This window comes from Lutjanus erythropterus, chromosome 23 (genome assembly GCF_056507025.1).
Source record: "Lutjanus erythropterus isolate fLutEry1 chromosome 23, fLutEry1.hap2, whole genome shotgun sequence".
Lineage (NCBI taxonomy): Eukaryota > Metazoa > Chordata > Actinopteri > Lutjaniformes > Lutjanidae > Lutjanus > Lutjanus erythropterus.
In genome coordinates, this window is record NC_139339.1 from 11,042,640 (window position 1) to 11,070,035 (window position 27,396).

Consider the following 27,396-nt stretch of genomic DNA (forward strand, 5'->3'; position numbering starts at 1 on the left):
TTTAAACACTTTCTAAAATGTTTTTCTCAAAAACTTGAGAATTATGACATGTAAACTACCATATACAGCATCATTTAGGCTTATTGGAATTAACTTATTGGAGGCAACAGTAAACCACTTTCTTGTTTATCTGCATTCAGTGAGGCTGCAAAGCTCCAAGACAAAAAGAGCCTCTGACTCAGCATAATGCTCGAGATTCACCTGCACAAAACTATTTCTGCTACTTTTATGAACTGTACACTGTGTGAAAGAAAAATCAGACTACATGGTGTGCAGCAACTCTGACCAGAAGTTGATTCATGCTGCCCTCTAGTGGCCATCTGGATTCATTGCCTCCTAAAACTCTGATAATTGAACCAAGACCGGAAGACTAAAATTATGTGAACTTATTTTTCCTTTTTTTTTTTAATGTACTGATGCATTTCTTGTTTGAAAATTCCTGTACAAACAAACAAAACAATTGCCAAGAGATTTTCAACAAAAGTGCTGTTAGGTGCAGCTAAGAACTCACATTGTGACTGTGTAAACATAAAAGCTCTTTATTTCTGCTGTAAAGCTGTTACAAAAGTGTTTATTTCATCATGATCATTAAATGAATGTTATTGTCAAGGCAAAAGCTTGTAAGGTGCTTATATTATAATCTCAAGTTTGGACCAAACAGAGCACGTGGAAAGCTAACATGAAGACCAGCCAGCTAGCTTTGACACTTTTCTGCAGTGTAAGGCCAATAAAAGGCAGCACATTAGTTGCAGGACAGTTTGTGTGCATACTGTAGACAGAGGAGCTCTAATGGTGTTTGAGCAGCCAGGTGGGTGCAGGTCCTCCAGGCTGGACGAAGTAGCTCCACCACCAGGGCTTCTCCGCCCTCTCCTCGCGGTTTGTGCTCAGATCGGCCATCAGGGTGTAGCGCTCGTACTGATTGTAAGGGTCGAAGCGGTCGTAGCTGCCCATAGACGGGATGGTGTCGTCCTCCTCCTGCACGTCAGGCTCCAGAGCAGCCTTCTGCAGCACGAAGTCCACTCGGCCCGCTGTACGCATGCGAGAAGGCAGGCGGACTTTCTTTATGGCTCTGGTGTAGCCCGGGGCCGAGGCCGTCACGATGTGGATGCCAGGGCTGAGGAGGCGCCAGTATTCTCCGTTTTCAACTGGGTGGAGAGAAGGAGGAGGAGTGTTTGGACTTCTAATTTACAGGCTTACATATCTCTGTTTTTTTATGTGTTGTATTTTAAACACTTATTAATGAGTTGCATGTATGGGAAACGCAGTGTTTTTGGCGAAACCCACACTGGATTTAAAGTCAGGATATTTGAGCCTTCTCTGCCTTGTTATTTTATCTCTCACAAGACTCCAAACTTTATGGAAGTATGACACTAAATGTCTGGAGAGCCCTGTAACAGATAAAAATGCATCATACCAGCCACAACAAACAAAACTGTTATAGGTTTGGCAAAGGGAACAAAATGAAAAACAAGATTTCATCTGTGAAAAATCTTGTTACCAGCTGATATTATTTATTACCTGTGGTGATGTCATGCCGTATTCCTCTGACTGATATCTGCACACCTTTGAGTCCGTTTCCCTCCTCGTCTTTCACGATGCCTTTGATACCACGATGGGCCTGAGCAGCAACACAACACAAGTCACTTACAAAATCCATCAATTAAGAATTCATAGACACTAAAACAGTTTTTTAATCTAATACCAATAACGATCACTCATGGATTTGTTCACCACCATGCAACATAAACTGACAAATGGCTTCCATTTAAGAAGTTTTTGAAGTTTTGAAACTGTTTTGGATCAGTATTCAGGACAAATAAAGTCAGATTGTTTCAGTAAAAAACAGAAAAACAGCCAAACATAAGATCTTCTTACTGCTTCCATGAATGTGATTAAAGCCTCGTGGTTTTCATGCCAGCCGATAAACAGCTCCTCCTCAGGAGGGAATTTATCACAGCCCAGCTCCACCGTCAACTCAAAGCAGTTGGTGTGGAGATAGTTGAAGTCCTGCATGCCTGAGCAGAAGGCAAAAACAAAACTGCTTTACCCAGAAACCCACGAGAAACTGTGCTGACCTTTCCCCTACACCGCTGCACTGTTTCTGGTCTTACAGCGACCTCTAGTGGCTACATCTGACATTTCACTTTTAATTTCAGAGGCGGCATGTTCACTTCTTCAACTCACCGCCTGCAAAGGTTGACCACTGAGCTCCATTAATGATCCCCTTCTCACTGTTGGTGCGAGACGGTCCACACTGGGCGTGTTCACTGTTCATTGTTTCGTGGGCGTTTGCGTACGTTCTCGCAAGTAACTTGAATACCTACGGAATAAAGAAACCTGAAGGTTATTTTTCTCTTCTTTAAGGTCATTACAGATGACAAAATAAACATTAACTAACATTTCAGTTTTGAAATATGTTGAAAAGGAGGCAGGGATAATTGGAAAATATTCAAACTTTCCACAAAACAACAGAAATACAGTTCAGTTCACTCCATACTCACCGTCACACATTGCACAGCAGTACATGAATTCAAAATAGTAAGTTTTAGAGATTTGTAGTCATTTGTTGAATAAGGAAACTTAAATTTAAAAGGGGGGGAAACTGAGAAAAAAACAAGGAAAAGTGAACAAGTGAAAAGAAGAGAGAGAAAAAAATGTGCATTTTGTACCTAATTATTAAGTTTTGATTAAAAAGAGTTATAAAAAAAACTGATTCTGTCGTTTTGCATCTTTTCTGTGAGCAGGAATGCCTTTTTTGGTATATTTCTGGACAACGTTGAGTCCACATGAAGCCGTTCGGACAAAGCTGAGTGCAACACCATTAAGTGTACAATAACTTAATGAGCCATCTCTACATCTGGACAGGCCTCACTCACTGGGCAGGATGCTCTCAAATTTTGAGCATTGTTTTTGATTGGTTCTCTTGTTTGAATTTGCGTCCTCCTCTGCCAATCAAGTCAACGGGCATCGCTCTAGTCTGCCATGCCTGCAACCAGCCGACCGAGTCAAGGTGGGTGACCATGTAAACAGCTTTCAGTGCTGCAAATCCAACAGTATTTTCCTGATGCAATCAAAAAAGGCCTCTAACATCACAGTACAGTGTCAAGTTTGTTTGAAATGCTCTGAGGAAACATCTACAGGTAAGTTAATGTAACCATAGTTACATAAAATAAAGTTGAGAGGTTTACGCTGCTTGGTTTAATGTATATTTTGTGCGACATTTCAGCTTTATTGCCCAGTTCAAAACATTTGTTAAGAAAGTAATCAAAAAGTTATCAAATGTAATAAGTTACAATAGTCACATTACTTATTACATTTTTTCACAGGGTAGCTAATTGTCTATAACTGGCAATGTGTTTCACCTGATCGTCCGGTGTTGGCGAGAACATGTTTCGCTCCATCGGGTGTTTGGACAGGTCGTAGGGGTAGGACACCACCAGGTCTCCACCATGGAAGTTAGCGGAGAGCACAAACGGGATGGAGCGGATCCACTTCATGACGGCGTACGTCTCCGGTGCGACCTGTATTGCAGCATTAAGACTTATTCGGACCAAGAAATAAAACAAGTTTACTCAATTTAAAGCGGTTCATCAGGCGATAACATATCATTCAGTGACGTGACATGTATGGAGAAAGATTCATACTGTACCTTACCAAACCAGTAATAGTCTGGGATTGGGATGTGGTCGGTGCGGTAGCCCTTTTGTCTGCGTCGGCTGTAAGCGATGGACGTCAGATCTGGGAAGTTCCTGTTCAGGTCCACGTTCTGAGCGTTGTTCCGGCCGATGTTCCAAGAGTCATATCTGTGACTCTGTGGAATTAATGCATTTGTGTTTCAGAAAATTAGACAATCACATTTACTCTCATGTAATTCCTCTAAATCATCACTTATGACCCAGAAGACACATCTGTCTCTATCTGCAGAGACTCTGTCCTCTGCCTGTGTTTCTTTATTTTCTCATTATTTTGTTGTGTTCGGGACACTGCTGGGCTTCAGAACTGCAGAGTGTTGAATGTATGTGACTGTGGAGAACTGACCTGCTCCTCATCATCATCGCCGGTATTGTCCTGGGCTCCAGCAACAGCCACCTCATATCCGTCGGGGTTCATGGAGGGCAGAATATGGATGCGGGTGGTGTTGATGAGGGTCTGGATGCGCTCACTCCCCAGCAGATACTCTGAGCACAGGTACTGAGCCAAGTAGATCAGCAGCTGGCGGCCCAGGACTTCATTTCCGTGCATGTTGCCGATGTACTTCATCTCGGGCTCAACTACAGAGGGTCACAATTACAGTAACTGGTCGTAAATAAATGGAGAATATCTACACAGACTTTGACCGACTTTACTTACGCAGCTCATGTTCGCCGGGGTTGTTTGAGAACTCGATGACGAGCAGGTCCCTGCCCTCCATGCTGCGGCCGATGCTGTAGGTTCTGGCTATGTCGGGGCATCGCTCCTCGATTTTTTTCAAGGTACTGATCATCTGAGCGTTGGAGTGGTAGCTGAACTTTATCGTGGTAACAGGATCTTCAGGAGGAGGCATGTCCATGTAGTCAACCTCCTCCACAGCCTGATTCGCTGTAAAGAAAAGTGCAGCATGACTTATCAGTTTTGATCTATATGCTTTCAGATCTAACAGTGACTGGCCACGTTTTGGATCCATCAAACAAAAATGTCTTTATTGTGCTGCCAGGTTATAAATAAGATGTATGAGGAGTCTGGTACAGTACGTACAGCAGAAACCAAAAGTGAGAGAGTGGAAAGTGGATATATAACACCAAATGCCTGATGAGCTGAATGTGCTTATTTCAGCTGACACATTAAACTGTTAAACCAGCTGATGTCTGCCCTTATTTTTGTATTCACACTTACAGAAACCAATTATAGCTGCAAAACCACATGGAACACATTAAACCTTCGTGCTGCCAGATTCAAATGACCCAGAAGACTCAATCTGTCAGAAGTCTCACTACTGGTTTGAATGCATGATTTGAACAGTGTAAAACTGTTATTATAGGTTCAAAATCTGACAAGAGCTTGCACGTATGCTGTCCCTTTCTCATTTAACAAGATATACTCTGCATACCCTGATATTTTATTTATTTTTAGATCTTCAGAACATGCTAAAGCAGCTTTAGAATAATGGGTTTTGTTGCAACTTAGGGGAAGCTGAAAAATCCACAAATATGACATTATAATTGTATCCCTATCACCCCTTTTTCACACATATGTGCTGGCTTGGCCATTCATTTCTTATTTATTCAATTTTTCACAATAAAAGTCCTTTGTTACATTGTTATGCCTTTATTATGAAGAGGCACAATCAGGAAATGTTCCATTTTGGAGGAGGAGGAGGAGGAGGAGGAGAATATTTCAAGCAGCCGTGTTGTAACTTAAGTGGACCAAAGTTAACTGAGCACAAGTAAAAAGTGCCAGTGAAGTGTCCACAGCACCTACTGGCACCACATGGTGCAGCAACAGTAAGGCAGTTCTGGGACAGTTCAGTATTTTCTGATGTGGTACACTGTGGAAAAAGTTTGAGAAACACTGTGCAATAATAAACATCTAACTTATGTCACAGGGAACATTCCTACCTGATGACTCTTTGAGAAACTACTGTTAGCACAGTAACATGTTTAAAATGCTATGCTTGAAAAGCAGGAGCAAACATTTCAGAACCTGGAACAAGAGAATTTTTGGCATTTTTGCCGGAAAATTACCTCATCAAAATAGCTGCAGATTATTAATTATGAAGGGACTGATTGTTTCTAACAGTTTGATATTTAATGAAATATTATATAGTGCACAAACTCAGACTGACCCTGGTGTTACAGCCTGTTATCCTTGTTGTTGTTGTCGTTATCCTTACAAATAACATTTACATAAAGTGAGGCAAAACGTTGTCACATGATATCGAAACAGGAACATCAGTTTGAAATCAATATGGGAATAATTACACGGTTCCAACCTGCTGCTGCCAGACATCTGAGCCAAAGTCTTCATGGCAGAAAACTTTTTGCACGACACTAAAAAGTTACACACTGCTGCAGTAGTTTAGGTTAAGATGATGTACCTCATTTCATTGGCTGACTTTAAGACTTTTATGGCCATGTACATATTTTACCATACACTACTGTGAAATATTATATAACTAAATGCTCTAATCAGTTTCTTCTGTCTTGCATAAGTCTCTGCTGTTCATGCTCTCATATGGCTCACACATTTCTGTTATGAGTGGCAGCACAGTATCTTTTTATATTTTTAGAAACCTGTTTCTAACGGACTGAATTCACTGCAGGTTTTAAATAACACTGACAGACAATGTTTGCCCTTCTGCGGTGCATTTAGGTATTGTTTTTAAGGACAGCTTGCTAATGAAAACATGTGAAAATAGCCACAGGTCCCACTATAAGTGAGGGTTTATGGGGGGAAATAAGGCGTTCCAGTTGGACTTTATTTTTGAGGTGAGCCACATGAGCATGTGTGCAAACCAGATGCCTGCAAAAAAATGTGTTTAGGAAAAATGCTCTATTGAAACTAAAAGGACTATAACTGTGTTTGTCTTGCAGGTGAAAACAAAAGGGGAAAACATCTAGATTTTATGTATTAACAAAAAGATATAACTAGTCCAGGGGTTCTCAACTTTTTCAGCTTGAGATGCAAAAGAGGTATTTGGCGTCTCCCCAGAACGCATCATGCATTAAATATTATAAAATTTGGCCTACGTCATGTGTCATGTTACATTTCTCACCCCCTCATAAACTTGCACTGTACACTGAAACACTAATAAGGCTTCCTACTAAAATACTGTATTGACAGCCCAAATTCCAAATTCCCATCATGCCTGGTTTATAGTTTTATAGTTTTAAGAGGTTTCTAGGGGACCTGTAAAAGCAACATTCACATCTTCATTTAGCTAATGTAAGCAAAACACTAGCTAACTAGCTAGCTAATCTACATCAAACCTTAGTTAGCTAGTGATTCCTAACATTAGCTAGCTACTCAGTTAGCACTTAGCAAACATTAGCTAACTTCAGATGTGACCCAATGTGGCATTTTTACAAATGAAAAGGAGAAAGATGTCTGTGGAACCAGGTTTGCTCAACAGTTATCGGAGCACAGAGCGAAAAAAAGGACTGGGCTTAGGAAGGGTCAATTGGTAGCCCAATAAAAACTGGTCCGCGACCCATTTTGGGTCCCAACCCTATGTTTGAGAAACACTGAACTAGTCAGAGCCACAACCAAGATCATTTTACATCACTAAGGTCACAATACCAATGATATTGTTCTTTGTTCTCACCTTTGAGGCCCTCCAGTGGGTCATAACATCCCTCTTGGTCACTGACAAAGAAGCGATCGCAGTCCAGGAAGTAGGGCCAGGCCATCTCTATGCCCTCGAAAGCGTGGCTGCATTTTTGACGCACCTCCTCACAGCTGGCGCGACAGGGCTTCAGCACCTTGTCCTTCTCACAGCGCGGAGTCAGCACAGAGCAGCCCAGCATGCGGATCTCAGGGTTGCACTCACCCTTGAGCAGAGACTCAGCCACGCTTATGAGGAGGTACTCGGCGCCCGCCTCTGCGTCTTCACGGGTCTTGTGGCCGAGGATGTTCGGGAACATGGTGTGAGCGTAGGGCATGTCATCGCAGTAGGACAGTAACACATCTGCGCATTTGGCTGAGTAAAAAAAGGAATCTACATCAATTCGGCTATGAAATGATTACTCAGACTGATCAGCAGAAAAGATGAAAAAGTGCAGACAACTATAGAAAAAGAGTTACCACCTGGATTTAACTAATCAAACAGATAAGAGCCTTCCATTGGATAATTACTGCAGTGATTAATATATCATACAAGTCATTTAACCCTTTAACACTTAAAGTAAGAGCATTTCCACACACAATGTGAAGAGAACTCAAAGGATTGGTACTAAACAGCTGTGTAGTCTTAAGAAAACCACTTACCAGTGAGGCAAATTGGAAAAAAGGCTTCAGTTTGCTAGGGAGCATAAAGATTGGACTCTGGAGAGATGGAAAAAAGGTCATGTGGTCTGATGAGTCTGGATCTACCCTGTTCCAGAGCAATGGGGGCATCAGGGTAAGAAGAGAGGCAGATGAAGTGATGCACCCATCATGCCTAGTGCCTACCATACAAGCCTGTGGGGGCAGTGTTATGATCTGGGGTTGCTTCAGTTGGTCAAAGTTCAGTTGAGCCCAAAAAATGAGGTCAGCTCTCTACCTGAATATAATGAATTACTAGGTTTTTCCATCAATGGATTCTTTTCTTTCTTGATAGCACATGCATATTCCAGGATGACGATGCCAGGATTCACTTTGCTCAAATTGTGAAAGAGCGGTTCAGGGAGCATGAGACATCATTTTCATACATGGATTGGCCGCCACAGAGTCCAGCCCTTAACCCCTTTGAGAATCTTTGGAATGCGCTGGAGAAGACTTTACGCAGCACTCAGACTCTCCCATCATCAATACAAGATCTTGGCAAAAAACAATTAATGCAACTCTGGTCAGAAATAAATGTGACATTGCATAAGCTTATCGAAATGATGCCACGGCAAATGCATGCTGTAATCAAAGCTAAAGGTGGTCCAATGAAATATTTGAGTGTGTGACTTTTTTTTGAGCAGTTGTTTTTGCTCCAATTTTGTTTCAGTGATAAAAATGAACTGTTACAAAGTTGCTCAGCTTAGCAAGACTAGAAAAGTAGTGTCAGTTGCTAAGTAGCCGACATACAAGTTAATAAGCAATGTTGGATTGAGTATTTAGGATTTCTTAACCTGACATAAGATGGGATGAAGCAAGATGAGGCAGAGTTCCTAAAGTTAATTAGGATTTGCTTCTCTGTGTTTGACAATTTGCTTCCCCAAACTGTGAAAAAATCCTGTCTTAAACTCTTGATGGAGATGGAGAGTTTCTGTAATACGGCCCCTGCAAAACCTAACAGTTAATACAGTACCAGGAAGTTAGAAAGTTTCTGAAATAGGGCTCCAGTTATTCACGCCAACAGCCAATACTAATCGAATTTATCAGCCTTATTTCGAGGGATCAGGACATGTGTCACACACTTAATCATGAGCCTCACAGTGCTGTCTTCAATCATGGAGCTCCAAATATTTCTATTATCTCTGGAAATTAGAATTTGAATATTTCATAGTACCATTGATCATCTAAAAATACACATGATGGTCTTATGGCTTTCGGGCCAGATTCCATTAAGACTACGCCTAGTGTGACTTATGATCTCATCCTTCTTTTGTTTTTAAAAACACTGACTCAATTCAGTGTCACCGGGGTGTGACTGTACAAACACTTGACCCGCCAGGGAGGATTTAGAAGCCCGATCCTTCTCTGTTGTGTATACAGAGTGGGTTTTAGCCTCGAAGAGTCAAAGAAAAGCTTTAATTTATAAGAGGAAGAGTCGAGAGAGTTGATGAGCTGCTACACGCTGGATGACAAACAGCTCATGCAGGGTACTTACGTTTTTCTTCCACTGTTGGCTTGCACAGTCCTGCAAGACACATCAGTATGTCATTATAACTGACACTGTGGCAGACACTAGATGGCAGAGTGGTTTCTGTAAATGCCTCAATGTGGCCTACAAAACACTGTGCTGGATCCACCTCTGGTCTTGCTTCAGCAGCTTTCTAACATGCCTGTCTGTCTGCAAAGTATCATTAACGCATGAGAGGATCCACATTTTTTACAGGATTTAAACTTTAAGGTTGTAAAGGATGCTTTCATCTGGAATATAAATACCACTTGACAAGTTATAAACCAACATGTCATCATATCCACAATTATTTTGTGGCTTCAAGTTTCCAAAAGTTTATCATGAGCATTTTTCCATAAGTTTTACTGCATGAAAGTCACTTTCTGAGTCCAGAAAACAAAAGTTTGTACTTGTGTGCCATGTCCACTTCATGCAGCAGGTCCGGATGAACACATTATAATAATAAAGTTTGTATTCACATAAAGTTGGAAAACTTTACCTCTTATTCCTGGGTCACACCGCCGAGGAACACAAGAAACAAGAAGCAACATCTGCAGCAGGACGAGCAGCAGCATGATGTTCATTTTCCGCGGTTTATATTCCGTTTCGATGTGGCACCTCACACACACAACACACACACACACAAGCAGTCAGAGGGTGTGTGCGTCAATTTCAACCAAGTCTGCTGAAATTCACTCTGAACTCCCCTCACAGCGACTTTATTAGGCGTATTACGGTCAACTATCAGGTTACAGAGGAAACGGCTCCGAGGTGAAGTAGGGACAGCTGCATGAAAAAAACTGCTAATATGGCGCTCATTTATAAGGATATTTAAGGTAATTAAACAAGGCAGCATGCAGACATATGCTTTTTTTTTTTTAACCTTTCTTTTTAATTTAGTTGTTCAGATTTAGTTTTAGGAAGGTTTTGACTCCCAAATTAATTCAAGTGCAAAAATGATTTAATATTTCCCACGTTGCCTCAATCACATGACCTTGGCCAATAGTGTGCGTGGCACGTTGTCATTAAAGGTGCCTTTGGGGTAAGAATATAAACATTTTTTTAAAAAAAATCTCAATATTAGCTATTTTTATGTCCATTGTAACCTTGTCTGTGACTGTCTTAATTATGAAATTTAATTAAATTTAAATTAAAAAAAATTCAAATCTATGTTTAAGCCTTTTTTTTTTAACACATATTGCTCTATACGTCTCCTATATGACAGTAAGTGGTGCAACAATGACAAACAAGTGGTTTTGTAGGTGTTCTTAGATATTCTTAATGGTATGGCAGAGTTGTATTTTCCGGGCAAAAAATTTCTGCACCTGGGCATGCATTCAATTTTTCATCCAATGAAATGCTTTCTTGCTAAGCATAGGCTAAGTCTATTTAGAAGCCACTAGCAGAAATGTTTTTTTTTAAATAGATCTTTAAGCTAATTTACTTGATTTTAGTCTAACCTTAAATAGCTCCAAATCTAAACAACATCCTTCTTTTCTCACCTTAATATTTTCGTTCCACACAACAATGTGAGCTGTGTCTGCACTAATTCTGGCCAGCCTTGATTTTGCTGACAAAGGCTAACTATCTAGCCCAGGGGTGGTCAATTACTTTTCATGGGGGGCCACATGAAAAATTGATCAGGCTGCCGTGGGCCAGACACAGATCACATAAGGTCCTAATAATGGCCAAATATCTTATAATGGAATGGTTCTATATAGTGCAGTTATACTGTTGGGTCACCCTGTCTAAACTGCCACATTGAACTGTGGGCTAATATTTTTCTGTTGGTGTCCAAACCTTGATGTTTTACAGTGTACCACGCACGCTGCATACATGTTGCAATGATAGTAGCAGCAAAAGTAGAAGAATAACAGCATAAACAACATGGATGTACAGCATTGAGTGAATGAAGTTACAGTTTAATATAAAAGATACAGTTCCTTATCATTACCAATTAACACAGAACTGACCCCTTTAAGAATAAAGGTCTGTTAAAGGTAATAGTAAGCAAAATGCTGTTCACTGCCTTAGATTTTTATTTTTTGGTATTTCCACGATGACCTTGTGGGCCGCATGAAACCTTTTAGCGGGCTGCATCTGCCCTCAGGCCGCATTTTGCCCCAGGCTGATCTAGATAGCTATGTCAGTTACTCCGTCATTCAGCCACACAGTGTTCCCTGTGTCTTGGAGCCAAAAAAAAAAAACCTACAGCATTTTAAACAGAAGGGAGGATGCTTGATTGGAGCTGAGAGGGTGTGAGCTGCAGCCATTCCCACTGGCTGTGACAGGCTAAGATACCTGGCCACCCGGCGAACACCTTTAAGCGTTAAAATTCTCCATAATGGAACAAAGATTCTCTAAATTAAAACCAAAATAGCAGTGAGACAGACAAAAACCTTTGATTGTCTCAAGAGGAGACAATTTTCTCCAAGACTGATGATTGCCACCTGACCTGATTTCTTGTTCATGCACAAAAAAAAAAAAAACTATTTTGTCACCGCTACATACATTTTCTGAGTGAGCTTGTTTTACTCATTCGACTAATTATAGGGTCTCTCTTTCAAGCTGGGCTCATCTGAATTAGCATAATGGGGAGCATGATTATTCATCATGATAGAGGATCTTGAGAATGAACTTGGCCTTCTGGCTGTAATGAGTGGAAAGAGTTGAGAGTAAAGCAGAAATACTACTGTATCCTTCAGCTAAATCAGGAATATGAATTATGCAGATTATTGCACGGCCCAGAAACTGAGAGAATGGACACGAGGCCTTCTGAGAGAGATTGCACCTAATTTGAGATGTGCATTTAGAAATACTTACAGCAAGTGTAGATGTCCCTGCATAAACTGATAAAGGTTTCTATAATAAAATAATTAAAATGAATGAGAATTCTTTAAGAGAAAGATTACATCATAAACCTGATAGAGAGGACTGAATGACTCTTGACCTCATCGGGATGAATCAGCCTATAATAACTTTGGTGAGCCATTAACAGCTATAATCCATATTTTTATAACAATGAATCAAAGGACAACGTGATAATAATGTGACATACTGTATAAAAGGGGTTGCTGATAATGATGAACCTGCAGGGAATTATTACACAAACCTGCAGCTCCTCTCAGATTTATGAAGCTTTATAGAGAGTTTCAGCTCATTTTTGAGCTGTCTGTCTGCGTGCTACTTCACTGTTTTGCGTTACTCTTACCACTCTCATAGCATAATTTTTAGCCTCAGCAGGCAGCTGTTTCAAGACAAAAAGCCAGAAAAACCCACAGTATACTACCTGCTCAGCACCAAACAGCAGACAGACACAGTTAGCAACTAGCTTAACGGAGCATTTTACACTCAGGAGAGATGGAGCAGGTAGAGACCAAAAACGGAGCTTAAAAAATGAGTGAATATTATGACCTGCAAAACTTCAGCCACTGGGTTTAGTGTTAGTGCATGTTAACCCAGATGAAACAGAATAAAGAGTCTAGCTTCCATATTGTGACTTACTTCTGGTTGAAACACTTCATGATGTCACGTGAGACACATCGGCCCAACAGCCCTTTCCCTGTAAGTTTGTATTGTTGAAGAATATATGAATGTATATATATGTATTTTTTTTTATTATTATTTTAGCGTCAGAACCCGCGCATTATCAGTTTGATTCCTTCGGTCCAGTAACATTTGGAAAGTCTAGAAGAGTCGCACAATTAATTTATTTTATCCCCATTCAAGTTAGTGGAGGACTAAAACAGAAGTTAGCATGCTCCAGCAGAAGTGTCTATGAAACATATGCAGAAGATCTGGGTAATTTTATACCTGGAAGTCAGCTGCTTGATTGATGATTGATTGATTAACTGAAGACTATGTGAGTGCATGTCATACTCTGTTTTACAGGAAGAAAACATGATTGTATTTTGATATAAGAATACAAAGAAACTAATTTCTCTTTTTGCATTTGTTAATTAGGTCCACAATATGATCTAAAAAGGATTTTAAAAAAGGCATTTAACCATTTAATTTCGCCTTCAACTTTGTCACTGAGAACATCTTAGCATGCTAACATTAGCACTTTTTTAGAATCTTTAGAATCATTGAGCCCACTAGCATGAATTTTTTTGACTCTTCCTGCAGAAACATGATGGTCCAGTACAAGACGTCTGCCTTTTAATACAAAAGGTCTGTTTTTTGTAATACTTGTCTCTGCAAATGTATATATGTGTACTATAGTACTTGTAAGTAAAAAAAATACTCACAGTAGGCATTGGATTTCCAGTGTTGTTTCCACAATTATTATTATTAGCATTTTTTATTTTATTTTTTGTAAGACATCCTCCTCATTAACACATGTAATCTGTGAGATAAGTAATCACTGTTTCATTGCCTTTCACTAAGTGCAGTGTTGCCACATTGGTTTGATGTTTTCCTGCCCAACAACTGCTCAAAAAGAACCCAAACTGATTTTTTAAATCCCAAATATTATCCATCATAACCAAAACAAAGGAATTAATAAACAAAAACAGTAGTATTGTGCTTTATCACAGTTTTTTAACATGACATAATAATAATAAAACAACAATTCAAGTGTTCACAAGAGCGCTAGAACGCAGAGAGGAGGCTACAATGCAATACGTTCACACTCCAAGTGGTTGTGGTGATACAGTACCTGCAGACTGGGTCTCTGAGTTGAACTATCTTTAAATTCTCTGTGGGCGTAACCACAAGCACTGAAACTACACTTGAGTATAAGAAGAATTATGTGGGAAACATAGTTTCAAGACTCAAGATACCTTTAAGTTGTTGTCCATTCAAACCTGAGCAGCCCACCACACATTTTGTTAAACATACATTCCATCTAAACGGTTTTAAACACCGGTTTTGGCTGCACTTTTGGGGTTTAATTAGACAATGTGTGTTTAGCCATGAAAGCCCTGGCTTCAGCACAGCCTGAACCTGCTTATTTTCACATGAACTGTTTAAACTCAACCACAAAGACACGGAGATTCCTTCACTTAATGCTGCAAATAATTACCGTTGGTCTGTTTCCATGAATCATATTAAACCCGCGTCATTACAGAGTCAGAATAAATCAGAATCACTAATCTGCAGAAATGATCTTTGACTCGTCTCTTTAATTACGCTTGGCAATAATGTTGCTGCAACAGAGGCTGCTCATGTGACACCACAGTCATTTTTTATGCCGTGTATCATCAAGGATGTAATTAGGACCACAAGGCAGATGGAAGCAAAACAACGTGATGCAGAGGAAAGTTTGTAGCCAGTATACCTGTATCCATCAATATCAGATATTGAATATTGCCTATAATGTTTCCATAATCCTCATCTATCATTGGAATAAAAGAATAAAAGCCCTACTATTTCCCATTTAGCGTCCAAGACCTTTAACTGTAACTGCTAGAATTCAATTTACAAGCTTACAAATTAAATCGGAGGGCATTATCTAAATTCAATGACGTTACTGTGAAAACATTAATATTTTTAATAGTTTTATAATTGACAGCTTTTATTGCACAGATTCCACTAATAGCTAATCACACTGCCAAAGAACAGCAAGTGGCTCACAGGAGGAAAAGTACATGTGCATAAAACTACACCCAAATAAACAAGATTTTTAATAATAAAGCAGCTATTCTGGTTTAAGTATTGAACAGCTGAAAAAGTCACATATTCAAATCTGGCACAAACACAGAACGGTGTGTTTAAAGCACTTTGAAAGCAGTCCTACGCTAGGTCACCTTGCTCCCCCCTTCATGTAGACAAAAAGTTGTTCCTGTACAGTGCAAAATAGATAATAACATCATGTAAATATCCATAGAAACATTTTCTCCAGTCAACTGGCAAAACAAAGCACAGTTGTACAAAAGCATTTCAGTTAAAAGTGGGCTATCTCTAGTACATTCAGTTACAAACTCACACTTTAAAAGGTAAGTCAGGTGATATTCTGTTTTTCTTATTGTCGACAAATCCTATGAAACAAGACCAAAACCAATAATGAAGTGTGTTGTCTGTGTCGCTGCTGATCTCATTCTTCAAATAAACTCAATCACATCATCCCTGCCTCCTGGACCTGTGAGTTAATTCACAGGAGAGTTGGATTTAATTAAATGAAACGAGCGTCACAACACTTATTTTGCTCTGCAGAATAAGTGTTGTAGGAAGTCAGAGCACGGTAAAACTGATAGATAAACTAATTTGCTTACTTACAAGGTTTGTTCCTTTTTTCTCAGTTGTCCAATAACCATTAAAATCACATCAGTGAGCCGCACTGTTGCACTGGGTGCCATGTTACTTTATTAACATCAACCAGGGCTGTAAACATACCCTGTGCTGATGCCACAAAAGCTTAACCTGTCAATCCACAGGGTTTGTTACACAGAACCATCTGAGAAGTGATCCTTGGAAACTGTTCAGAAAAGGGCAGGCACTTCCAAAAAAACAAAAATACAGCAGGTGATTGGATGAGCAATCCATCTATCATGGGCTATCACAGACCAATTTAAAGGTACAGTAAGCAATTCTGGAGAAAGATAATCAACTATCTTACTCATCAGTATGAGTCACAATCTGGACTTTCTACAGCCTGAAAACAGAGCAGTAGAACAGTTTTCTCTCAGACCACTTGAATTATTTATGCTTAAAAGTTATTACGGAACTTTTGCCCAGTGACACCAGAAATTAACTGCCTACCCCAGCTTTACACCAATCACATCAGCGATCCATATGATATCATCAAACTCTTGCAGAAGCAAGTCAAGAGAAGAGCAAAAACATTTTTTTCATCCAGAAAAGTCTTCAGTGCTTCTGTGTCTTTGCTCTTCTTTCAGTGAAGAAATACTCTCCAGTTCTAATGCAACTGATGCTATAACAGCATCTAAGCTAACCATTGTTGTTTTTGGGGAAAAAAAACAGTCGCATCCTGCTGTCGTCCCACCTAAACCACATCTGTAGCTGCCAATAGCTCCTCACAGGCTGCTGAACCACTGTGGTTCGGACATAAGTGCATACCTTGAAGCCTGGCAAGATGGACAACATCACACTGGCTAGTAAGGTAAATAAAATCCAGCTGCCTTGCAAAATCAATAAATACTGACAAATGTGTACACCAAATGTGTGTTAATCTGTGCCAGGAAATAGTCCCACGAAGACTAGGTCTAAACCCAGCGTATGGTTGAACTGTGTACAGTATGAAACACTAGAGCACTTTTAATTTAAAAAAGATTAAGGAAGAGGAGGCATCCAGGATCCACACAGGAAGTGGACTGCCTGTGGTCGTATCTAAAACAGAACCCCAGACCCGGGAAAGAGTTTGTGAGAGCGATCATTTTAACCCAAACCAGGATGTTTCCCTTACCCAACAAAGTGTTTTCTGTTTAAACACAGCATTGTCACATTATAAAACACAACTAGTGTGCACACCGTGCACAATATGGAAACAACACCACACATCTAGGGTTCCCGTCTAGACACGACCACTGTCCACACCTCACTGTTTCTGTTTATGCTCGATTCAGTGTCTCCAGCACAAAGGTGTGCACACCAGTGTGGAAGTTCTGACAGATGGAATAACACATTGTTGATTTTGGTCCTTTTCATGACGCTTGTTGAAAGTAACAAAACAAAGAATATCAACACACTTATCATTTAACATCATGGTGTAAATGTTATTTGCCTTTGGCTCCTGTAACTATCGTAGCTCTGAGAGAATTAGACAAAGTGCATCAATATTCAGTGACTGACATGACACTGCAAAGTATTCTAACATGGTCAATACGGAACATGGCAATAATGTGCAGCAGTTGTTTCTCCACACCCAAGAGGACGTTTGTCCGTCCATTCACTGAAGGTACATTATTCAGGACCAGGGACGACATCGTCTTTTCCTTCTTTTCACGTCTTCACTCCAACGCCTATCGACCATCAGTTTGTTGCTCTGTCGCCGTGGCGTTTTGTGGCAGTAGAAAGGTCACTACATGTGGATTTGTCAGAATCATTATAAAGTGGTTGGTACAGTACAAAAGGCCACTTTACACGTGTCTCTCAAAGAGAAGAAGAAGGGACGTGTCTCCAGCGGGGTGGACCTTCAGTTTGAGATTAATCTGAACTTATTCGATGATATTGATTTGTCCGATCTGTGTGGTTTGCCATCGCCGATGAATCACAGATCCCTTGTTTACCGTCTGAGGTCTTCCACATCATCCCTCTCGCTCCCTATCCGTCTTCCCCCTTCGCCCGCTCATCCTCCCCCTCATTAATGTTTTTTCATTCGTCTCCACCTACTATCTTCCTCGTGTTTGCTCTTTCTTCGCCCCCCCACCCACAGTCAGTCCCCTCTATCTGCTCTCTTTTCCCTCCCTAGTAATATCCTCTCCTCTCCGTCTCCCTCCTCATTCTTTTTCCTCCGCCCACCTCCTTCAAAGAGGCAACCTTTATTTTTGGCTTGTAGTGTGTAGATCTGTCATGTCCGTGCGTCTGCCATTAGCTGATCCTCTGGAGACAGTAGTCGTTCTCTGTGTCTAAAGAGCTGTTATGGCCAGATGAGGGGTACAGGTCACGGCGAAGCAGCCTGTTGACGGCAGTAACCAGGACTTTCTTGTACTGCTGACGTAGGAGGGAGTAGGCGAAGGGGTCGGACGCAGCCTTGCTGTATGTCAGGCACTTACTGATGATTCCCCAGTGGCGGTTGATGTCCACGAAGGGAAGAAGCTCGGCCAACCTGAAGGGGCGGCAGCAGAAACACGACTTAACAAAGTACATTTTTAAAAAGATGCTTTTAAGAGCTCTTTGGTTCAAAATTATTAAATGATTAGGTGAGACTGAACGTATAGAGCCTTTGACATATTTTTCGGAAGAGAGGCTAGTCTGACATTTTTGAAACAGCAGAGAGTTTTTCTTACATTACTCACCCCAGATTTCTATTTATTTTTTATTTCATCATTCCCTTGAGCCACACGAAGTTGTCACCTTTGTATGAAGGCTCATTTCCACCAGTGTGAGGGAAAAAAAAAAGATCCTCTGAGTCATAATGAAAAACTTTCTCAAAATAATGCCTTAGTACCTCAAATTAATGAGTTATTATCTTAAAACAATGAGTTAGTACCTGAAAATCATGAGAAACTTAATCAAAATATTGAGTCTAAATACTGAAAGGGATATTTATTTAGCTTTTTGTCTCTGATAACCAGAGTTGGGCAAGTTATTTTCACCCAAGTAACCACATAAGTGTGGCTGTGCTTTATAAAAATGTAAGGCTGTAATGTTGTTTGCTATGCATGCAAATGTGCCTATATTGCAGCACTTAAAGTAAAAGGACTCCCTTCCACCTCCAGTCTGCAGCTCCATGCAGGCTTGCATCTGTGTCTCATGGGCAGAACTGCTACCTGAGGCGTCTATTTATTCTTCAGGTCTGTTTTTTTCAACAATACGTGTGTAAACTTGAGGTTGACGCCCAATAAAAAGGCACTGACACTAACATTTTGCAGACTATAGGTTAAAATATTGTAGCAGGTGGCGAGAGCCCACATTTCATTTTATGTTTGCCTTTTTTATGTTCCAAAATGCAAATGTTCCTGTATGTTGGTGTTTCTAATGTGTCTCTTAAGAACACGCTGATTTATGCTGGTAATTATTTGTGCTGGTTTACAGTTTTAACCGTTAGTAAGGTGGCTCTTCCTTTTCTTGACACCACATCCTACCTCTAAAACCTTTCACTGATAACACATTACTCTACACAGTAAACGTAATAATAATATTATGATCCTATTAGTGATATGTAATATTTTTTGTCACTGCAAAAAGTAAAATATCACTCTAATGAGTTACTTTTGTGGCTCATTACACACAACACTGCTGATAACTGGATGGATTGTTTGCCATTGCGACATGATTTTTCCGTGTCCAGATGCATTATGATCATTAGTGGTCATAAGGAGGTGTAGGGGAGATTTTTCCTTTTTAAAATGGCTTTTTAAATCTTTTACTGAGGATCCATAGAACATATGTAAAAATGAAATGCATATGATAATGTGTATTTTATTTCACTTTATTTTTTTTTGTTTGACTTGTTTTATCTGAGTATTTCAATTGTGTTATATTCAACTCTTACAGCACATACAGTACTGTAGATACATATTGAAAATGTTACTTTTGCCGGAGAGGGCTTTCCTTTTTAAAAACTGGGACATCAGGTTCAGCCACACTCCGATGCAGTGCTTTACATTGAGGTAATTAAAGTAGCATTACGTAACAAAATGTCATCGAAGCATAAGGTTCCTGTGGAGAGCTACTGTCAGTAAATTATGCGTGTGCACGCTTTAAAAGCCGAACAGATAGACGAGCAGGAATTATCATAATTAGGTGGTTTGGTTTCAGCAGTCACTCAGACTACTTCCAGTGGGTGAGCGCTGGTCAGGAGGACACCTTCTCTTTGTTCAAGTGTCTTCCCTCGTCCCTCCCTCACGTGTAAAATACATGTCAAACTACTGGTTCATCAACACCACATCTGGCTGACAGCAGGTTTCTCCTTTTCTCTCTGGGAGCCACCGTGTGTTGTCTCTACTGTATCTTTTGTCCGACGCTGTATTGTGTGTGTTTCAGTGGAAGCAGCCACCTGTTTACAGGGTGATACAGGTGACTAATGAACCGCCTCATGGTTCAGAGAGATGAAAATAATTAAAACCATCAGGTGAGAGTGAGCGTTGTGATGTTATCTGAGGACAGACTGTGTGGCTGTGCACCTAAGGTGTTGAATTGTCTCTAGTGTTGTCACACAGCTCTGCATCTGCTGGGTCTGTAGAGGACAGACTGGATGCAGAAGCTCATTATTAGGCTATTTGCACAAGCTGTATTGTTTTAATTATGGTAACTTTCTTTAAAGTTGTTGTACAGGAGTTTTGCAGTAAATTCAGTGATTTGTGGTTTCTTATTAATTCGACTTACCTTGTAATTACATAAGGAGCAAAGCAGATGATGAATGAGCCGATGAAGATGCTGATCTTCTTTGTGGCTCTTTGCTTTCTCCTCTTTTGCTCAGATAAACATCTTTGTTTTACGCTGAAAACAGCAAAACACTTTTAGTCTCTCTGTTTTTCAAAATAGAGACAAGACTGTGAATTATATACATGGGAAAAGGCTACAAGAAAACACACTTATATTAGAGCAGTATGGCTCATGAATAATACCTCTACATCTTTATGCAACATAGGGGAGACCTGGGGCATTATTAACATGTTTCACATTTTCATCCATAACTCAAAGACTACTTGAAATACACAAATAATCTGTTAATAAAGGAAAAATGTGCATTCTAATTAGTATAACAATTGATATATTTGCACTAATCAGGACAGGACTATAATATTAAATTTAATGCAAAAATGCAGAGTGGTACAATTACTCTCTTGGTGGGGGCAATTGCAATACTGGTTAGGGACAAATGTAAGACTGAAAAAATAAGTCATACTCACCCACTCCTCAAGTAATCACATTACTGCTGTAGTATCTGATAATGTTACTTTAGTGCATGCAATGCAAGAGATTACTCCTATTCTTGCAGAAGACAAGGCATCTATTCAAGTGGGAACTAGATTTTAATTAACTGAGTGAAAAGTATTTTTATATTGTATCAGAAAACTATGTCAACTCACATTACAGCTGCTCCCGATCCTGCAGCCATGATAAAATCTTGTACACTATCTAGCAACACTGATACTAGCTTGATTGTGTTAATTTTTAACCAATAAGTATGTTTAAATTCACAGTCATCTAAACTTTATTCAGCAGAAGAATTTTTTTTCTGCTGTTTAAGTGAAATGATCCTGCAGGCAGAGAGAGAATCCTACTGAGCATGTGCAGAGTGAGTGTCATCACTCTAGTCTTGAGTGTGCTACAATTGCCCCCGGTCTCCCCTACAATATATATTTCCATATACACATTATTTCTAAATAACATACCGGCATAGGTGATATGGGGAAAAAAATAATCAAATGTCACACTATTTATACTTTGACACGAATATTGATATTGTGACAATGTTGTCGGGATGAATATTGGTGTTTTCACAAAATATTAACACAAAGATATTTTTGATAAATAATAATTTGCCTTTACCCACCTAGTCATTATATCCACATTATGATACGATACTAAATGGTATCAAACACAGACTTATATCTATGATGGGGAGACTGCTGATTATGACAGCAGTCTTTCCTCAGGTTAGCAAGTACAATAAAATTTCTGCAAAAAAATTGAAGCCAAAGTTTAAAACTGGAGTTTGGCTGTAATTTTGTGTTAGTTAGTGTTGATTGGATTTTAATCATTATGCTTATTTGTTATCCAAGTGTGTTATATTTATTTATGTAGTCAAGTAAATTTTAAACTGTCAACAGTTAATACATCTACACTCATTTTGTGCTTCTTTTTTTTTTTAAGTATAGTGTTCAGGCACCATTTAGACAACCTCTAGGCACAGTACCATTTATCAAGTGGTACCAAGTATCATTTTAGTGCCAGTATCAGAAAAACACACAACCATTAACCAATTTTAAATGTGGATGTAATGACTGGGTGGGTAAAGGCGAATAACAGAGGAGCTAGAACCGTTTAATATGTTCAGAAAATTACATCACTTTACTGTGATGCAGCCTTTAAAACCAGGAAAGTACAATAATTATGACATATCACGATATCTGAAATCTAATCTAGTCTTATATCACGATATTGATACAGTATTGATATATTGGCCAGCTGTAGTTTTTGTGAGGCATTGGATGAACTACCTTGGGTGAATGTCGACCAGCAGGAACAGAGTCTGCATGGTGATAATGTCAATCCTCTTGCAGTGAAACCTGGCCACTTTGAGCACCTTCAGGTAGGTGAAGCACAGGATGAGCAGGGAGAGCATGAAACTGGTGGCGTGGAAAACCACGGTGAAGACTGTAAACTTGACGGTGTCGCTGCCCTCCTGGCTCGGCTGCAGGGTGCAGGACGCGTACACGTCGCTGTAGTCGAGCCAGGAGTAGAGCAGCGCCGTCAGGGAGAAGGTGAAGGAGTGCAGCCAGGAGTAGCACACCATGATCAGTGCGTCCTTGTAGCGCATTTTAGTGGAGTAGCTGAGCGGGAACACCACCGCTATCCAGCGGTCTATGCTGAGCGCTGCCATGCTCAACATGGTGTTGGCTGTCAGAAAAGTCTCCAGAAAGCTCACCGTGTGGCAAACGCAATCCCCAAAAGGCTGCTGGTTCCTGATAATCCCCACCAGTGTGGCCGGCATGTTCAGGACAGTGATGAGGATGTTGCAGAAAGACAAGTTCATGGTGAAGACACCGGGGACCTGTCTGCGGATCTCGGTGCTGTGGACGAAACATAGCAGCACCAACAAGTTGGACAACAGAGAGACAACCGCGACCACGACGATGAACAAAGCGAAGATGATCTCAGCAAAGTCCATGTCTCACTCCAGAAAGTGCCCTCTCGGGTTACCTGATAATGAACACTTAAAATCAACCATGGTCCCCTCTTCTCTCCAGCAGCTCCCCGAATTCATGTCAATTAAATCCCCGTGCGTCCGTGCGTCCTGCCGTCCTCCTCTCCCAACTTCCACAAGCGCTGTCCAGCGTGCTGAAGCGAGCAGCCAACATCTCTCTCCTCCTCAAACTTACCGATTATTTCCCATCAACATCCGTCAAGTGCTGGACAGAAAAGCTTTGCAAAGTGAAGCGGGGCGTGTGTGGCGCGTCTCTCCTCGGATGCAGGTCTCGTAGTGGACTGAGGAGAGAAAGCAGCTGTGCCTGCTGAGGTGAATTTTTACATATCACGTGAAGAATCACAGGGTACAACTTGTCCTAGTCACAAAACGTCCGATGTCGCACCTTATTTCACACTAATTTGAATATTTCTACTTTGAGATTAGCCCTCTGCTCGATGTTTTTTTTTCTTTTCTTGCGCAAACTTGTGCGCAAATAGGGGAGAGTAGGGACGGCTGCAGTACTTTGTGTATTTCTCTCAGATACTTCGAGACAATTTGCACCAGACCAATCAAACTTTTATATATTAAACTTACACACACCAATAAAACCGAACAAGCTGTACCAAATCAGACAAAAACTGGAAATATGTTCCTTTTATTAGACAGTATTAGACCCTCTTTTAGACCCTTATTAGACTTTATTAGAGGGTAATTAAGGACACATTACAACAGAACTGTTCTGTAAACTAAAATGTGTTATTTCACACTGTTATACACTTATTAGACTTCATTAGAGTATTTTTAATAAGGTTTTGTCTAATTTGATACAAAGTATGGCTAAATACTGTTAAGTGTATGTTTTATAATTAGGGTAGAACTACTGTCTAATAAAGAATATAATATCTATTATTTGTCTATTTTATACAAAAAAAATGCTTGTTATGTCTTATTGTAGTGTAAAGTACAATTTAAATAAAGACGATTATATGAGACATTCTGTTTATAATATTTATTTGAATGGAAGCAGTCAGATGTTGCAACTGACCCCAATGCTGGAAACGTTCTGAGGGTGGTTGCAACGTCTTAAAAGTACATTAGATTTCACTAATTAACTTTTTGTCTCAATAAGCATAGCATTCTGAAAATATTCAATAATGTTCAATCTCTATATTTCAGTGTGAGACAGGAACAAACTTATTAAACACATATTTATTGTGCAAAACTACGACTGTTCTAAAAAAAACAGTTGCTGACTTCTCTTCTTGTCCTCTGTTTTCCTGGTGAGGGAGGAGGTCTAACTGAGCATGTGCAGTATAAGTATCATCACTCTAGCATGCTTCTGATTGGAAGAATAAGACTTGTTGCAACCGCCCCTTGTTGCAGCCGTCCCCAGTCTACCCTACAAATCAATCATCCTGCATTAAGTTATTCACACGCGAGTTTCATTGATCACGCCAGGCTCTAAATCAATGTGGGTCCTGAGGCAGAGGTTGCAGAGAGATCCAGGGATGTGCTCCTGGATAACTGGAGACGCTTCTGCCGCCGTGACCAAATGGCACCAGGTGCACACGCGTGCCAGAGAGAGAGGCACGAGGGCAAATAGATCCTTTTCCTGAAATGAATTATTTATAGCCCTGTGGCTACTGTAGATTCACAGGCTGCTATCATAATTTGAGTTTGGTATGCAAAAATATACAACAGAACCGCTGTTTAGAAGAAAATCCTGCTTCTTCAAGTGGAGTTTGACCTGAAATATTTTAACATTTGGCTGATTTTGTGGTTATGACTGATATGTAGGTGAATTGCAAGAAGCAGAAATGTATCCCAATGAGAAAACCTAAATGTCTTAATTTTTAGTTCGATTTTTAATTTCTACACTAGGGAGAAAACCCTTAATTTTCTTCATACATTCAACCTGTAGTTTAAACATTGATAAGCTGTAATAAATAGATAGATGCTCTTCAAACCTTTCTCACAAGCTAAGTGGTACAACAATCTTGGAGCTAGCTAACATGTAGACCTAGTGTTGTTCTTATTAATGGCTTCTGACAGATCTAGCAGATATAGGGGAGACTGGGGATGGTTGTAACGCTTTTTGTGTCAGCACCTATAATTAATTAAATTTTTTATTTTAAATCCCTTATTTATTACAAACAGCAGTGTTTCAAACTTTTATTTTTGTACTCATTTTCAGCCTTTTCCCATAAGCTATGATTATTTCTTGTGATGGGTTAAGATGGAAATTTGTTATTATTACTGTTAAAATAACATATAATTTTATAAAATATGTTTAACTGTTTCTCGCTCTGAGTAATTCTAGATTAATCTAAAATGTTTGAGTCAGATCACCGATTGTTATTATCCTACACAAAAGTACTGCTGTGAATATATGCAATCATGATGGTTTACAGTACAGTACACACATTGGTATGCATATTGATAAATATAAATAAAGTTTACAAAATGAATATTCTGGTGTTATTTAAGAGGTGCATTAATCTCATCGTCTGGCATTTTACCTGAGAGATAATAGAGTTTGTAAGTCAAAGGTCAAAATGATGACTTATGACCATTCTAGTGTTAAAACACTAAAACACACTTATCAGATTCAAGGCCCTACGTTCTTGTCCCTTCATACATTTCAGAACTTTTGGATACCTGTTCCACTTTGAGGTTCCTAAAGGTCTCTCAGTTGTACCCCGTGTCCTCCTCAAATCAAAGGGCAGTTGCACCTTGGCTGTTGGGGTCACCTCTCTCTGAACAGAAACAAACCCATACCAACTTGCTGTCCCTTTGACGAGGCTCTAATTTCTTTTTCTGAATTTTGCTAAATATGTATGTTGTTTATTCTCTTTATATGCATCCTGTGCAGTGAAACTTTGTTTTAAAAGATGCAATATAAATAAAACTTCATTTATATGTGTAACAATGTCCATACATCTGCCTGAAGCATCCTTGTGGAGTAAAAGGAAAACGATTGCATAATAAAAACAAATTATCTCTAGGAACTGAAAAACCATCACTGTTTATTTTTAATTCATGGCAAAAAAAAAAAAAAAACTCTGAGCATTAAAATGGTACCTGATCCAAAGTGAAGAAACGTACTGTAACCAGAAACAGAAGTGCTCTTCAGAAATGTTTGTGCTCGTCACTGAGTCATGCCCAATTCTGGAGAAGCTTGTGTAGACAGTGACTCACTGGGGTCAGACGCAGCCTGCAGGGTTTTGTATATCTTTTTTCGCTTTCATGTGCTTCATACTCCCACTTGTTATGAGGCTTGTTGCCTGAATCCCCGTCCCCTCCAATTAAGTGCAGTGTTGTATTTATTATTTACGAGTGATACAGTATCAGAGAATTCACTTCACTCAGACCTTTGATGCCCGAGGTGATGATAACTGAGTATTTAAAGTGATTAGGTGAGTCATTAGAAAATGTAGATCAGGGAAACCCCGAGGTCAAGAGTCAGTGAAGTGAAAAGCATCATAATCACAGCAGCTGATGAAAGTCTCATATACTGTACACAACGGTTCTCAAAGGGTTCTTTTCGAAGGGCTGAGGTTCTACATAGACCTATTTTTAATAGGACTAAGGGTTCCATTAAGAACCCTTCTCATTCAAAGAACCCTTTTTGGAAGAAAGAGTTCTTTAAGGACTGTTGAAGCACTTGAAGAGATTTTTCATCAAAGGTTATTTGTACCATAATATTAAAAGATTCTTGGTAGAACCTCCTGGGTGGGTTCTATATAAAACACCTTGGAATGTACGAAGGCTCTCAGTAGAACCCCCTGGGTGGGTTCTAGTTTAAAAGCTTTGGAATATAAAAGGGTTTCGTAAGAATCCCCGAGTGGGTTCTAGATAAGACCCTTGGGTTGGGTTCTTGGGAGAATCCCCTAATGTAGGTATAGGGTTTTTCGGTAGAACCTCCAAGACAAAACACTTGGAATATAAATATAAATGGGTTCTAGATAGAATCCTTGGAATATAAAACAGTTCTCAATAATACACTATGGGTGCATTCTAGATAAAAAGCTTAGCATATGAAAAGGTTCTCGATAGAACTTGTTCTGTTCTTGTTAGTACCCTTAAAATGTGGAATGGTTCTAGGTGGAACCATTGTACCATGGAGGGAGAATCCCCTAGGTAGGTATAGGTTTTTTCGGTAGAACCTCTGAGACAAAACACTTGGAATATAAAAGGGTTCTCAATAATACCCAATGGGTGTATTCTAGATAAAAAGCTTGGAATATGAAAAGGTTCTTGATAGAACTTGCTCTGTTCTTATTAGTACCTTCAGGACGTGGAAAGGTTCTGGGTGGAACCATTATACCATGGAAGGGCCCTCTGTAGATCCTATTATAGGAGGCTCTAGGTGAAACCTTTCACAGCTGGTTCTACGTACGTATAACCCTTC

The 27,396-nt window shown here is 39.8% G+C and overlaps 2 protein-coding genes across 2 annotated transcripts; both read right to left on the bottom strand.

The window, feature by feature from the left end:
• Positions 1 to 523: 523 nt before the first annotated feature.
• LOC146305639 (carboxypeptidase Z-like) lies at positions 524 to 10,126 on the bottom strand. Its single transcript, XM_084712520.1, has 11 exons — positions 10,005 to 10,126; positions 9,494 to 9,523; positions 7,301 to 7,675; positions 4,351 to 4,578; positions 4,039 to 4,271; positions 3,650 to 3,811; positions 3,363 to 3,521; positions 2,185 to 2,320; positions 1,876 to 2,015; positions 1,519 to 1,618; positions 524 to 1,145 (listed from the first exon to the last, which is right to left on the bottom strand). The coding sequence occupies exons 1-11, from the start codon at positions 10,087 to 10,089 to the stop codon at positions 787 to 789; spliced, it is 2,007 nt and encodes a 668-aa protein (XP_084568646.1). The 5' UTR covers positions 10,090 to 10,126; the 3' UTR covers positions 524 to 786.
• Positions 10,127 to 16,149: 6,023 nt separating this feature from the next.
• LOC146305640 (G-protein coupled receptor 26-like) lies at positions 16,150 to 23,258 on the bottom strand. Its single transcript, XM_084712333.1, has 3 exons — positions 22,297 to 23,258; positions 20,456 to 20,569; positions 16,150 to 18,233 (listed from the first exon to the last, which is right to left on the bottom strand). The coding sequence occupies exons 1-3, from the start codon at positions 22,965 to 22,967 to the stop codon at positions 17,996 to 17,998; spliced, it is 1,023 nt and encodes a 340-aa protein (XP_084568459.1). The 5' UTR covers positions 22,968 to 23,258; the 3' UTR covers positions 16,150 to 17,995.
• Positions 23,259 to 27,396: the final 4,138 nt, after the last annotated feature.

What these genes read in the sequence shown, in the direction of transcription:
- LOC146305639 (XM_084712520.1), bottom strand. Translation starts at nt 10,089, where the DNA reads ATGAACATCATGCTGCTGCTCGTCCTGCTGCAGATGTTGCTTCTTGTT. An exon ending in CCCCGGCGAACATGAGCTGC is followed by an intron (nt 4,272 to 4,350) that starts GTAAGTAAAGTC and finishes GACCCTCTGTAG; the next exon opens with TTGAGCCCGAGATGAAGTAC. An exon ending in TAATCACATTCATGGAAGCA is followed by an intron (nt 1,619 to 1,875) that starts GTAAGAAGATCT and finishes GTTGCTGCTCAG; the next exon opens with GCCCATCGTGGTATCAAAGG.
- LOC146305640 (XM_084712333.1), bottom strand. Translation starts at nt 22,967, where the DNA reads ATGGACTTTGCTGAGATCATCTTCGCTTTGTTCATCGTCGTGGTCGCG. An exon ending in CTGGTCGACATTCACCCAAG is followed by an intron (nt 20,570 to 22,296) that starts GTAGTTCATCCA and finishes TGCTGTTTTCAG; the next exon opens with CGTAAAACAAAGATGTTTAT. An exon ending in GCTCCTTATGTAATTACAAG is followed by an intron (nt 18,234 to 20,455) that starts GTAAGTCGAATT and finishes CCGCCCCTTCAG; the next exon opens with GTTGGCCGAGCTTCTTCCCT.